This window comes from Thamnophis elegans, chromosome 13 (assembly GCF_009769535.1).
Source record: "Thamnophis elegans isolate rThaEle1 chromosome 13, rThaEle1.pri, whole genome shotgun sequence".
NCBI classification, from domain to species: domain Eukaryota; kingdom Metazoa; phylum Chordata; class Lepidosauria; order Squamata; family Colubridae; genus Thamnophis; species Thamnophis elegans.
The window spans coordinates 22,897,579-22,911,709 of NC_045553.1; the positions used below are offsets into that span (position 1 = coordinate 22,897,579).

The 14,131-nt window shown below is 44.1% G+C and overlaps 1 protein-coding gene across 1 annotated transcript in view; it reads left to right on the forward strand.

Moving 5' to 3' along the window:
- IKBKB (inhibitor of nuclear factor kappa B kinase subunit beta) overlaps window positions 1-13,813 on the forward strand; it is a 41,199-nt gene extending 27,386 nt beyond the window's left edge. The window contains exons 15-21 of the mRNA XM_032229020.1: window positions 1,906-2,015; window positions 6,057-6,106; window positions 6,878-6,977; window positions 7,860-8,007; window positions 9,160-9,287; window positions 12,096-12,186; window positions 12,586-13,813. Coding sequence (XP_032084911.1) covers window positions 1,906-2,015; window positions 6,057-6,106; window positions 6,878-6,977; window positions 7,860-8,007; window positions 9,160-9,287; window positions 12,096-12,186; window positions 12,586-12,654 — 696 coding nt within the window. The 3' untranslated portion in view covers window positions 12,655-13,813. The remainder of the gene's footprint in view (window positions 1-1,905; window positions 2,016-6,056; window positions 6,107-6,877; window positions 6,978-7,859; window positions 8,008-9,159; window positions 9,288-12,095; window positions 12,187-12,585) is intronic.
- Window positions 13,814-14,131: the final 318 nt, after the last annotated feature.

Genomic DNA, 14,131 nt, shown 5'->3' on the forward strand with positions numbered 1-14,131 from the left:
TTGAGCTACAGAGAACGACTCCTTATCAGCCAGCCAGGGTGGGAGGTATATACTTAAAGTCACAAGTGGAAGTGTGACCTTCCTCCCATACTTGGGCATACCAGGGGTCCACTACTCCTGGAAACACCAAACCTGAAGTAGTCAGCAGCAGCCTGAAGATGACGAATGTGACTTCGTCGAAACGTCGCCAAGACATCTCCAATTCTACGCGGGAGAAAACCCGAACAACTAGAGACCTACATACTAACACCCGCGAAAACCTCAGAAAACATATATATATATATATATATATATATATATATATATATATATATATATATATATATATATATATATATATATATATATATATATATATATATATATATGTTTGTTATATTTATGCTGATAAATAAATAAAGGGAGACTAGTATAGATCTATTTCAAGCTATTTAGCTCTCATCAGCTAGCCATACCCAAGTTTGGGAATCGAACCTGTGCTCCATTGCCTCCCAGGCAGGGAGTTAACCATTTGAGCTACATACTTGGGTATGGCTAGCTGATGAGAGCTAAATAGCTTGAAATAGATCTATGCTAGTCTCCCTTTATTTATTTATCAGCATAAATATAACAAATGTAACAAAAAAGGCAACAGTAAAAAATATTGGGTTTCTGTCTGGATGGTCTCTTATGACGAGCCTAATGACAGAGAGTGGAAGTGTGACCTTCCTCCCATACTTGGGCATACCAGGGGTTGTGACTTTAAGTGTGTATGTATGTATGTGTGTATATATATATATATATATATATATATATATATATATATATATATATATATATATATATATATATAAAAGATTTTTTTACAAATTTGTGCTTTTTTACACACACACACACACACACACACACACACACACACACACACACACATATATATATATATATATATATATATATATATATATATATATTCTGAGGTTTTCACGGGTGTTAGTATGTAGGTCTCTAGTTGTTCGGGTTTTCTCCCGCGTAGAATTGGAGATGTCTTGGCGACGTTTCGACGAAGTCTCATTCGTCATGATGGGTATGGCTAGCTGATGAGAGCTAAATAGCTTGAAATAGATCTATACTAGTCTCCCTTTATTTATTTATCAGCACAAATAAAACACACACACACACACACACACACACACACACACACACACACACACACACACACACACACATATATATATATATATATATATATATATATATATATATATACATACACACACACACATACATACATACACACACCCACTTTTGGCAAGTCGGATAGATTCACATACAAGTTGGCTTCATGCATCATGCCATGTCAAACTTAAGAGGACGTTGGATAATTTGTGACTCAACAAGCTGTGAATATTCAGCCAGTGCTGACATAGTATATTGGATGAACCAGCCATTTGGTCCTCAGACCAGATAATTCTGGATCTAAAAAGAAGTGGCTACAAGCTTGAGGGACGCAGTGGTTCAGTGGCTAAGACTCTTGAGCTTGTTGATCAGAAAGGTCGGCAGTTTGAATTCCTAGCGCTGCGTACTGGTGTGAGCTCCCGTTACTTGTCCCAGCTTCTGCCAACCTAGCAGTTCGAAAGCATGTAAAAAATAGAAAAATAGGAACCACCTTTGGTGGGAAGGTAACAGTATTCGGTGCGCCTTTGGCGTTGAGTCATGCCGGCCACATGACCACGGACAACGCTGGCTCTTTGGCTTTGAAACGGAGATGAGCACCGCCCCCTAGAGTCTGGAACAACTAGCACAGATGTGCGAGGGGAACCTTTACCTTACCAGTTTGTTAAACTGTAGTTAGAAACATGTGACTCACTAAGGCCAAACGGCTTTTTCTGCTGTTCTTTCTTTGTCCCCTTTCTTTGCCTCTGAAAGGAGGAAGACGTGGAGCAGCTGGTGAAGAAGACAATGGCCCTGCAGACAGACATTGTGGAACTACAAAGAATCCCACAGGGCGGAAAACAAGGGAGCTCCTTGGATGATCTGTAAGTTGTGGCTTCATGGTACTCCTTATCTAGCAGTCATAATTCTGCTTAAAACAAGGATCTGTTCCAATATCCATTAGTTGGAAGCAACAAAGGCCTTCTTCCCCACCCCCAATATTCTGTATAATGAATAAGTTGTGTTCATATAATATACCTGATTCCGTTGTTCCATTAAGGCAAATATGTCTGGGCACTGTTTGACCCCATGGACAACGTTCCTCCAAGCCTTCCTGTCCTCTATCATTCTCTGGAGTCCATTCAAGCTCATGCCAACTGTTTCAGTGACTCCATCCATCCACCTCCTTCTCTGCTGTCCCCTTCTTCTTTTGCCCTCCATCTTTCACAGCATGAGGCTCTTCTCCAGGAAGTCCTTCCTTCTCATTAGGTGGCCAAAGTCTTTTGAGATTCCTCTTCAGGATCTGGCCTTCTAAAGAGCAGTCAGGGTGGATCTCCTCTATGACTGACTGATTGGATCTCCTTGCAGTCCAAGGGATCGCAGGAGTCTTCTCCAGCACTAGAGTCCAAAGGCCACCCTTCTTTGGCACTCAGCCTTCCTTAGGGTCCAACCTTCACAGCCATCCATTGCAACTGGGAAAACCATAGCCTTGACTATACCCACTTTTGTTGGCAGGGTGATGTCTCTGCTTTTTAGTCTGCTGTCTAGATTTGCCATCACTTTCCTCCCCAGGAGCAAGCGTCTTTTAATTTCTTGGCTGCAGTCCCCATCTGCGCTGATCTTGCAGCCCAGGAAAATAAAATCCGTCTCTGCCTCCATTTCTTCCCCATCTCTTTGGCAGGAATTGAGAGGGCAGGATTCCATGATATTAGTTTTCTTAATGTTGAGTTTCAAGCCAACTTTCGTACTCTCCTTCTTCACCCGCGTCAAGAGGCTCTTTAAGATTGAGATTTATTAGATTTATATGCTGCCCTTCTCCCAAGGACTCATGGCGGCGTACAACAATTAAAAGAAACACATAATATAAAAGTTAAAAAAAATTAAATGGAATATCCCAAACCCAATTAAAATTGACAATACTTTTTTTTAAAAAAAAAATCGAATTAAAATTAACAGTGATCAATACTTTATTTTGTTTTGTTCAGGCCAGGCTGGCTTGCTGGAAAAGCCAACTTTTTAGGGTGCGTCGGAAGGACCGGAGGTCGGGGATTATACAGAGCTCCAGGGGCAGCTCATTCCAGAGGGAAGGCGCTCCCACAGAGAAGGCTCTCTCCCTGGGGGTCACTAGCCGACACTGTCTGGCCGACGGCACCCTGAGAGGGCCAACTCTGTGGGATTGCACTGGACGATGGGAGGCTACCGGTGGCAGTAGGTGGTCTCGCAGGTACCCTGGGCCTAAGCCATGGAGTGCTTTAAAGGTCATAATTAGTACCTTGAATCGCACCCGGAAGACAACCGGAAACCAGTGCAGGCCGCCTAAAAGGGGTGTAACATGGGAGCACCTAGGTGCCCCCATGATAACCTGCGCAGCCGCATTCTGGACTAGTTGAAGCTTCCGGGTGCTCTTCAAGGGCAGCCCCATGTAGAGAGCATTACAGTAGTCCAGGCGAGAAAGGACGAGGGCATGAGTGACTGTGCCCAGAGCCTCCCGATCTAGGAAGGGGCACAACTGATGTACCAAACGAACCTGGTAACACCCCCCCCCCGGGTCACGGCCGTCAGGTGTTCTTCTAAACTAAGCCGCGTATCCAGGAGGACGCCCAGATTGTGGGCCCTTTCTGAGGGGGCTAAAATTTCTCCCCCTATCATCAAAGATGGAACAAGATGCACAAATCAGGATGACGGAAACCACAGCCACTCCGTCTTGGAGGGATTGAGCTTGAGCCTGTTCCTCCCCATCCAGATCCGCACAGCCTCCAGGCATCGGGACATCACGTTGAGGGCATCGTTTGGGTGGTCTGGGGTAGAGATGAAAAGTTGGGTATCATCAGCATATTGATGATACTGTACCCCAAAACCACGGATGATCTCACCCAGTGGTTTCATATGTATATTGAACAGGAGGGGTGAGAGAACCGACCCCTGGGGCACCCCACAAGTGACGCGCCTCGGGGTCGATCCTTGCCCTCCAGTCAACACAAACTGCTACCGATCCGACAGGTAGGAGAACCACCGTAAAACGGTGCCCCCCACTCCCAACCCCCCTAGTCGTCACAGTAGGATACCATGGTCGATGGTATCGAAAGCCGCTGAGAGGTCTAATAGGACCAGGACAGAGGAGCAGCCCCTGTCCTGGGCCCGCCAGAGATCATTGGCCAACGCGACCAATGCCATCTCTGTGCTGTATCTGGGCCTGAAACCTGACTGAAACGGATCCAGGTAGGCAGCTTCATCCAGGGACTGGGGAAGCTGACGTGCTACCATGCTCTCAACAACCTTCGCTACAAAGCGAAGGTTGGAGACCGGATGATAGTTGGCTAAAGAAGCTGGATCCAGGGAAGGCTTCTTAATGAGGGGCCTCACCACCGCCTCCTTCAAGGCAGTGGGAAAGAACCCCTCTCTCACTGAAGTGTTGTAATCGCCTGGAGCCAGCCTCGTGTCACCTCCCTTCATCTCCGTCGACTCGCCTGAATCTACCCAGTCAGAGTCTAAGCCTGTCAGGATCTGAGCGATTTTATCCTGCAGATACTGAACAAATTCTTCAGCCCTACCCTGCAAGGTGTCTTTCCCAGCTCCTTGGTTAAGTAAGGAGTGGGTCACCCTAAACAGGGCGGCTGGGCAGTTATCTGTGGACGCGATAAGAGCAGAAAAATGTTGCCATTTTGCCGCTTTTATCGCCACTAAGTAAGATTTAATATGAATTCTTACTAGTGTTCGATCAGATTCGGACCGGCTGGCCCTCCAACCACTCTCTAGGCGTCTTTTCCAGCGTTTCATCTCCCGCAGCTCCTCGGTAAACCAGGGGGCTACCCGGGATCGACACCGGGTCAGAGGCTGCAAAGGCACAACATGATCCAAAGCCCCAGTGGCCGCCCTATCCCGGGCTTCCACTAGGGCTTCAGTCGAATTGTGAGCAAGGGATTCAGGAAAAGTCCCAAGCTCCATCAGGAACCTTTCAGGATCCATCAGGCGCCTGGGGCGGAACCATCTAGTCAGTTCCGCCTCCCTGCGGTGAGGGGTAGCAGTATGAAAGTCAAGCCTGATGAGGAAATGATCCGACCATGACAAGTGTTGGATAGAAATATCCCCTAAATCTAGATCATTCATCCACTGCCCAGAGACAAAAATCAGGTCGAGCGTACGTCCCCCATTATGGGTGGGGTCTTGAATTAACTGTGTTAGGTCCATAGCCGTCATGGAAGCCATGAACTCCCGAGCTGACTCAGATGTCTAGCCAATGGAAGGCAGATTGAAATCCCCCAGGATCATAAGCCTGGGGAAATCAACTTTAGTTCCTCTTCGCTTTCTGCGCCTATATTACAAGGGCCCTAGTCAAATTGCCACCTAGGAAAGGCAGCTTTCTTAGGTGACATCCTAGCCACCACAACAATGGTCAGGGAGGAGAAGAGTAAAAGAAGATAATTATTTTATTTATTTGCTCAAACATGTCCAACACACCTTCTTCCTCCTTCTATTTTTCCCCACAACAACAACCCTGCGAGGTGAGGTGAGAGGGACTAGCCCAAGGGTTATATAGATCTGCAATAGCCTTACTATGATTAAAATCACCGTGGATAAAAGTTAGGACTGAAACACGAGTATCCAGATGGAATCCCAAAGCACCACTGTTTTAGTAGGATTTTTATAGCAACTTTGCTCTGTTGGCCTCTAGAGCACACGGTAACCCTTTTATTAATCCTTTTGTTTCTGTTCATTGGGGAAGTGAATTAAGTCTGCAGCCCCAGGTTGATTTTGACTAAAACTGACTCACTTCCTGCTGACCAGAGGTAGAAAACATATCTATTGCACACTATAGTTAATGTATTATCTGAACAGAACAGTAGAAACTTGAGATATCGAAAGCTCATTGCAACTGATTTCAAACAATATTTGAAATTTTATTCTTCAATTTTTATTTTCAATAGGGAGAACCAGGCAAGAGAGTTGTACCGGAAATTGAGAGAAAAACCAAGAGGTAATTTTTTTTTTAACAGAATTGGAATCTTGCTCCATAGTTTATTCCAAAGACCACTTTATAAAACCAGAAAGAAATATCCAGATGCAATTTTCAAGCATAAATCTTCTGTCATTTTAACTCATTCCGAACTCCCCCCCACCACCCAATTTCTTAATCTGGATTTTATTTTACAAAACATAAAGTACTGCTGCTATCCTAGGCAGACCATTTGATGTAACTCACTTCTTTTTTTGTAAAAAGGATGGTACAAATCTGGATTTTTGTCACCGCTTTCACCAAAATAGAACTGATTTCTAAATAGTTTTAGAAAATACAAATAAATGTCATCTGCACTAAGATATGTAACAAAACGTAATTATGCCATGTTTGAGGCAAACAGGAGTCTTCCCTCAGAGTTTGGTGACATGTGACTAATAAGGGTATTTTTTTTTTGTTCCTGAACTCAAAGAGTAAGGCATGTGCAAGTTGTTTTAAGCAGCTACAGACAAGTTCTTCGTTTGCATGCTCCACAAATAACCTTTTAGAATAGAAAACACAGCATTGTCAAACTACTGAACTTCTGTTGCATTTATTTCCTTTTGGGTGACAACCCAAGACTTAATGCTTGGGAATTCTTGAAGCTGGTGGGTCCAAAGCATTGAAAGCTACCAGGGTAGCACAACCGCTCTTTGGCCCTCCAGCAATGGCAGAATTTAGCAATCTCTCTTTCATCTCTTCTCCTGTCTAAAATAGTTCATGGTGTTTTGCATGCTTCTCATTGTTCTCCAGATCAAAGGACTAGCGGGGACAGCCAAGAAGTAGTACGATTGCTCCTACAGGCAATCCAGACCTTTGAAAAGAAGATCCGCCTCCTTTATGTTCAACTCAGGTAAGACTCTCAAAATTGCTGGGCTTCGAATTTGGAGCGGGAGTGTCGGGGGGGAATAGTGTCAGTACACAGAGAGCTAAAAGTAACCGTAACCTCCTGGCCTCCTGGGGTGCAGCTGCTAATACCGTGTTTCCCCAAAAATACAACTTGTCCTGAAACTAAGACCTTACCACATTTTTCACATGGGCAAAAATAAAAGCCCCTCCCCCCAAAAAATAAGCCCCCTGGACAACCCACCCTCTGGCCAACAACCATAGAGTGCAGCCAGTCCACAACCATAGAGTGCACTCCTAGAGCAGCTGCTGCTGGAAGAATTGGAAGCCGAGTTCCGGAGTTTAGAAGCCGGAGAAGAAGTTATGCTCGGAGCGTGGTGGCAAAAGCGGTGGCAGTGCCCTGGCCTGCAGGGAGAGCTGGGTCAGGGCATGGGGAGGCTGGGAGGCATGCATGCTGGGGGCGGAACAGGCGCTCGCGCAACCACCCTCTCCAGCCGGGCAGAGCTCCATGCACTGACCTAGGGGGGTATACTGAATGTGCCAAGCCGCGGGAACTGGGGGGCGGGCAAAGCGCCACGTGGCTTGGTGCCTTAGGGCTACCTCCTAGGTCGGTGAATGGTGCTCTGCCCGGCTGGAGAGGGGGTTTGCCAGGCAGCTGCTCGTGAGTGTGGTCACCTCATGGCTGCTTCACCCCTGAGGCTGTGGGAGCCTGCTTCACCCCTGAGGCTGTGGGAGCCCGCTCACAAGGGGGCAGCCGCCCGGCAACCTCAAAACAATAAGGCCTCCCCTGATAATAAGGCCCAAGCCATATTTTGTGGGTCAAAAGAAAATAAGACCCTGTCTTATTTTCAGGGAAACACGGTAGGTGTTTTGATTGTCATTTTTGCAGTAATACCGTGGTTTGCAAGCAGAAGGCCCTGGAACTATTTCCTAAGGTGGATGAGGTGATGACTCTTATGCACGAAGATGAGAAAACAGTTGTTCGGCTTCAGGAGAAACGACAGAAGGAGCTCTGGAATCTCCTGAAAATTGCATGTGTGAGTAAAATCTCACTACAGGTAATCCTCGATTTACATTTGTTCAGTGACCCAAAAATGCTTTTTCAAGAGGCAACTGGACTTTCCAGAAAGCCCCGTTGCCTCTTGAAAAAGCATCTTTGGGACAATCTGGATGACTGAGAATCTCCATAGATGTTCGTTCAGTAACCATTCAGCGTTATAATGGCACAGAAAAATAGTAATAAACAATAGTACTTAGATTTATATACCGCTTCACAGAGCTTTCCAGCCCTTTCTAAGCAGTTTGCAGAGTCAGCCTATTGTCCCCCAACAATCTGGGTCCTCATTTTACCCACCTCGGAAGGATGGAAGGCTGAGTCAACCTTGAGCTGGTCCGGATCAAACTTCCTGGCTGTGGGCAGAGTTAGCCTGCAATACGGCATTCTAACCACGAGGAAGGAGAAAGGAAGGAAAAAAGGGAGGAAGGAATGAGAAAGGAAGGGAGGAAGGAAGGAGAAAGGAAGGAGGGAGAGAGGAAGGAAGCAAAGAAGGAAGAAAGGAATAGCAATAGTATTTAGTTTTATATACAGCTTCACAGAGCTTTCCAGCCCTTTCTAAGCGGTTTGCAGAGTCAGCCTCTTGCCTCCAACAAGCTGGGTCCTCATTTTGCCCACCTCGGAAGGATGGAAGGTTGAGTTAATCTGGAGATGGTTAGGATCGAACTGCTGGCAGTGAACAGTGAATTAGCCTGCAATACTGCATTCTCACCACTGCGCCACTATGGCAAAAAATGACTTATGGCAGTTCTTCACACAACCATTGCAGCACCCCCATGGTCATGTGATCAGAATTCGGATGCTTGGCATTTGGTTGATATTTATAAAGGTTGTAGTCTCACAGAGTTACGTCATCACCTTCTGACAAGCAAAACCAACCAGGAAGCCAGATTCACTTAACAACCGTGGCAGGAAAGTTCATAGAATGAGGCAAAGTTCACATGTTTTGCATGGCAGCAGACATTTTCAACTCAGTTGTGGTCACAAGTCAAGGACTTCCTATATCTAAACCTACTTGATGGGAAATGCTCCAATTTCATAGCATTGGCCATGTTGGTTGAAGGCATCCCAATAGCCTAACCAATTTCCAGTTGGCATGCAAAAACACCTTTTTTCCCTCTTTCCCCTTCTGCAGAGCAAAGTCCGTGGGCCGGTCAGCGGAAGTCCAGATAGTATCAACATATCGCGTCCTAATAACCCTGGTCAGCTGTCACTCCAGGTTATAACTCCACAAAATCATTTGGTGGACTCTGGGGTTAAAAGGTAATGGTGGTGTCCTATTCCAAATTGGGTCTTCTTTGAGTTGAACTTTACATAGTTTAATGGTTTAGAAATAGTTTCCATTGCTGCCTTCTGGGATTTCTTTCTTTTATTCCTCCCTTCCTTCCTCCCTCTCTCCTTCCTTTTACCTCCCACCCTCTTTCCTTTTCCATTCTTTCTTTCCAGTTTACCTTGAAATTAGCGTTCTGTCCTAAAAGTCATCTGATCCAGTCTCATTTTGCTGTTTGAGATGAAAGGTAGGTCCTACCTGATATGTTGCTTCTCAGTGTGTTGCGGGAGGGTCCAAGAACGGGTTGTCATGCCCTTTTCTGCCCAGAGACTGAGTCATCAAATTGTAGCCATGCCTCCGTGCCCTCTCTGCCTGGCTCATTTTGACAAAGACACAGCTGTGGATAAATGGCCTATTCGCTAACCGTGCTGCACTCTTGGACTACGGATCTCCCATCTACAGGGTGGGTTTGGACCCTCCTGCAACCCCTGAGAAGCAAGGTATCAGGTAGGACCAACTTGTATTCTCCAGTGCGGTTGTGGAAAGGTCCAAGAATGGGACATACCAAAGCGGCAGTCCTAAGGACGTGGAACTGACTGGTCCGGAGTTCCTGATGTAGTGAGCACTCTCCTGGGCAAGACTGAGTCGAAACTGGGGCCAAGCAGAGAGGCACGGAGGCGTGCCAACAATTTGATGACTCTGTCCCTGGGGAGAAAAGGACATGACAACCCATTCTTGGACCCTCCCACGACCACACTGGAGAACAGCCAAGGTCAACCAGGGGCTGCCACCTGCCTTCCAGAGTTATTGTGTCTGTTCTGTTTTGCATTAAGAATTAGTTTCCTTTCGACTTGAAGCTCCAATCAAAAGCAGTTGATCTTGTTTACAGAAGGGGGGCAAGTCATAGGCAGCAGTGCAGGATCATATAATGCAATATAGAAATATCTGTCTTTTAACGCTTCATCCAGGAGATAAGAGCCTTCCTGAGCACATTATTCAGTTATATTTCTCATGCATGAAGGCAAATTTTTGTGTCCCAGGACCCAATCTGGGTCAGGCACCTGGACCAGAGGTTTACTCTTCCGAGCTTTCAGACTTACATTGGAGCCCATCTTCAGGGAACTTCTCTACTGGAATATGGGCTATACTATGCTTCGTTTTTATGCAGTGCCCTCCTACTGGACGATTGTTGGTTTGATGGGCGGTGATTGGCTGTTTTTCCTTGTGCCGCCAAGTCCTTGACTCCTAAGTATTTGATAAGCTGGTGGTAAATCAGCACTGACAAGGAGCATGTTTCCCAGGCTTCAATCATTTCCCTGGCTACCTTTGTACCTGCTCGGCCAATAATCTTAATAGCTGGGAAATTGAAGTTAGATTTCTGCCTAGCTTTGTAAAGCAGAAATGAAAACAAATTTGAGTGGGAAGTGCTACTGCTTGCCCATTTAAAATCTCTCAGATTACCAGCCTCAAATAAAAGGTTTAATCCCTTTTAGTACATATTATGCTTTTGCTCTTAAACATCTGCAGATGTCATTGTCTCTTGAATCCAGATGGTTGGCCTAAAATCAACTGCAGCAGCTCCTTTTCAGCTCCTGTCTAGAACCTGCTTAATTTAAAATGTGTATCTCCCAAGTTCTGATACACAGGACAGCAATCCCATTTTGGCATACAGACAATTTAATGCTCCCTCTCTCTCTCCCCCCCCCCCTCTCACATACACACACACACACACCAGCCTCAAAATAGAAGCAGCTGTTGGAAACCAGGCTGCCAGATATGTAGCAGGGCAGCATTACTGAAATACTTTCAGTTCATAAACTTCTTTCCCCTTTTTAAAAAGAGATAAGGGACACGTGAATTGGATTGATACCTAACTGTGATTTATATTTAGACATTTAGACATCAGTAGAGATCTCTAAAGGGACCCGGTGGCTCAGTGGCTAAGATGCTGAGCTTGTCGATTGCAGTACAGCGGTTCAAATCCCTGGCGCTGCGTAAGGGAGTGAGCTCCCGTTACTTATCCCAGCTTCTGCCAACCTAGCAGTCCGAAAGCACGTAAAAAATGCAAGTAGAAAAATAGGAACCAGCTTGGGTGGGAAGGTAACAGCGTTCCCTGTGCCTTCAGCATTGAGTCATGCCGGCCACATGTCCCCCGAGACGTCTTCAGACAGCACTGGCTCTTTGGCTTTGAAAAGGGGATGAATACTGCCCCCTAGAGTCGGGAATGACTAGCACATATGTGCGAGGAGAACCTTTACCTTAGAGATCTCTAAAAACAAACCTAGGTGCTTCAAGATGCCAAAATACACAGAACACAATTCAGCCATTTTATTTGGTCGAAAATATATTTAAATGTCTGATTATAGATTCACGGTACCAACGGGTTCTTTGGAGCATAAGTAATACATACTCATGTTAGGAGGGGAAAGCTAGTAAATCATATGTAAAGAGTAGCAGATTTTGGCTGCAAATACACAGCTCATGAAGGGAATACTTAGTTTCATTATGAGTACATAAGCCAAACAAAATATGTTTCACTGTTTATGCAACAGAGGAGTGAATTACTGGTTCCCGATATCTTTTTATGTATATTTTTTAATATTCTGCCAGACGGGGTAGAATCAACGTTATGGAAAATAAGTACTATTTTAATTGGCCTAGTAGAGACTTCTTAGAGATGAAAATTTTGCTTGCTCTTGACAAAAGCAAGCAGTGAGTTAGGAGTGTGGCCTCTCTTTGTACCCAATATTTTGCCTGTGAAATGTCTTTATAAAGCTTCCTTTTATAATTTTGTCTCTTAGTGAGGATCTTCTGGTGGAAACTCACAGCCTCTGCAGTCAGCTGGAGAATGTCATGGTGGATACAATGAAGGATCAAGAGCACAGCTTTATGGTAAATTCTAGTCCTCTCTAGCAGATGGGTGATGGTTTGGGAGAAAAATAATAAGAGCCATTCTCACTTTTCAGCCAACTAGTTATATAGAATACTGCTTAAACAGAGATAGAAAATAGAAAAGAAAAATTAAAAAGGGGGGACAATTTACTTAATTCACATATCTATTGTTCTATCTCACAACCGAGCGTTTTAAGGCATGGAGCCCATGGGCTGATCCACTCTGGCCTGGGGTAGCAGACATAATCTTTGGGGGTGGGAGTAGGTGGGAGACAGGGCGTCAGCCCTCCCCAACAGTCTTGGTTTCTCATGTGGAAAAATTAACTGTTCACCTCTGGCCTATATATGTTAACTAACACAGAGTACATTAATAGGAATATGCATTTTCTTTATATTTAGACTTTGGACTGGAGTTGGCTGGAACTTCCAGCGGAAGAAAGAAAAAGACTAGAACAAACTCAGATGTGAATATAATCTTAATTTAATCACATAATAATTAACTTTCCATCATGTTGATGACCTCACGTTAGTGTAAAGTGCTGTTCTTGTGAAGAAATCTATACTTGAAGCCTACTGGGTGACCCTAAGTCTTGTATTTGATTCTTACTCTACTGTAATATAAACTATATTTTTCTGTACGGTTTTCATTGTTCACCTGATAGTGCCTGTTTCCATATTACTGCTTAATTGCAGAGACTGAAAACAGTTGGCATACATTTTGTTACTCGGAAGTACACAAGAAAAAAGAAATCTCCATTTCCAGCAAGAATGTGGAGCATTCTTAACATGAGGCTTCCGCATATGATACAATTCTGTTAATATTGCTCTGAATATATTTGTGGGACAGAAGCTGCATTTGATGTAGGGACAGAGGCCAACACATCAGTCTGTCTACACACAATCTTTCCTCCTGAAGTCATTGGAAAGTTTGAACGGCATTTGCAGGGGCTAAATACAACACTCCCAGCATCTACTTTTACAGCTTTCTCAATGGACTTTGGTGTCAACAGTTTTTGGAGAGAAGTAAAAATCTCATCAAAGAAATAAAAAGATACAGTAACCAAAATAAGTCTTCGGTAAGGGGTAAATTTACCAGACTTCTTCAATTGTGAATAGGCAAAAAGTTTTGGTCCCCTCTAGCCAGGTTTTGTATTGAGTTATGGTTAAAAATATTGAAAGCGGTGAATTTCAAAATTCCTAGGATTTGAGGAACCACCAATATTCCATGGTTCAATTATTCCCAGTGATATATTTTTTTCTAAAAAGAGGAATAAATGGATACATTAAGCTTACATTTTAAAACACATTGTTAAAAGATAACACTTTGTGCCTTAAAGTCTTTTCCTGAATCTTTTTCCCAAGTCAAATGTTCTGCAGGTCTCAGATCAGTTTTAAAAAATTATCTGTCCTCCAACTGCAAAAAAAGGATCTCATTATTTTTTTACAGTAGACCCATGATGGAAAAATATGTATTGTTGTAATAAAGGCTATAAATTACCAATTTCAATACAGAAACAGATTTAACACAGTGGCTATTTTATTGATTTATTTGTTAAGCAGTATTAATTGATAGTATCTGAAAGGCACACATTGTCATCATGCTATTCTGCGAGAGGGAAATAGCAAAGGGAAATAGCAAAAAAAAAAAAAAATATCCCAAATGGTGAGTGCTGCTATTCAGCATGTTCTTTCCTCCAGTGGTGAAGAAAAGGTCATTTAACTTGCTACTATATTTATTCTCTATCAAGTGCTATATAAAAGAATCTAGCTTTTCTACTGCAGAGAGAGCAGCACTTTTAAAGAATTTCCTTTGGCAGCAAAACCGTGTGAGTTACAGAAAATGTCATGCAATTCCCCCTCCAACAATTATTTTCCTAGCTTGGCCTGTTTGGTCCCAAACGGGGAACATTTAGGATTTGGAAAGTAGCATTAATCAAACAAAGGA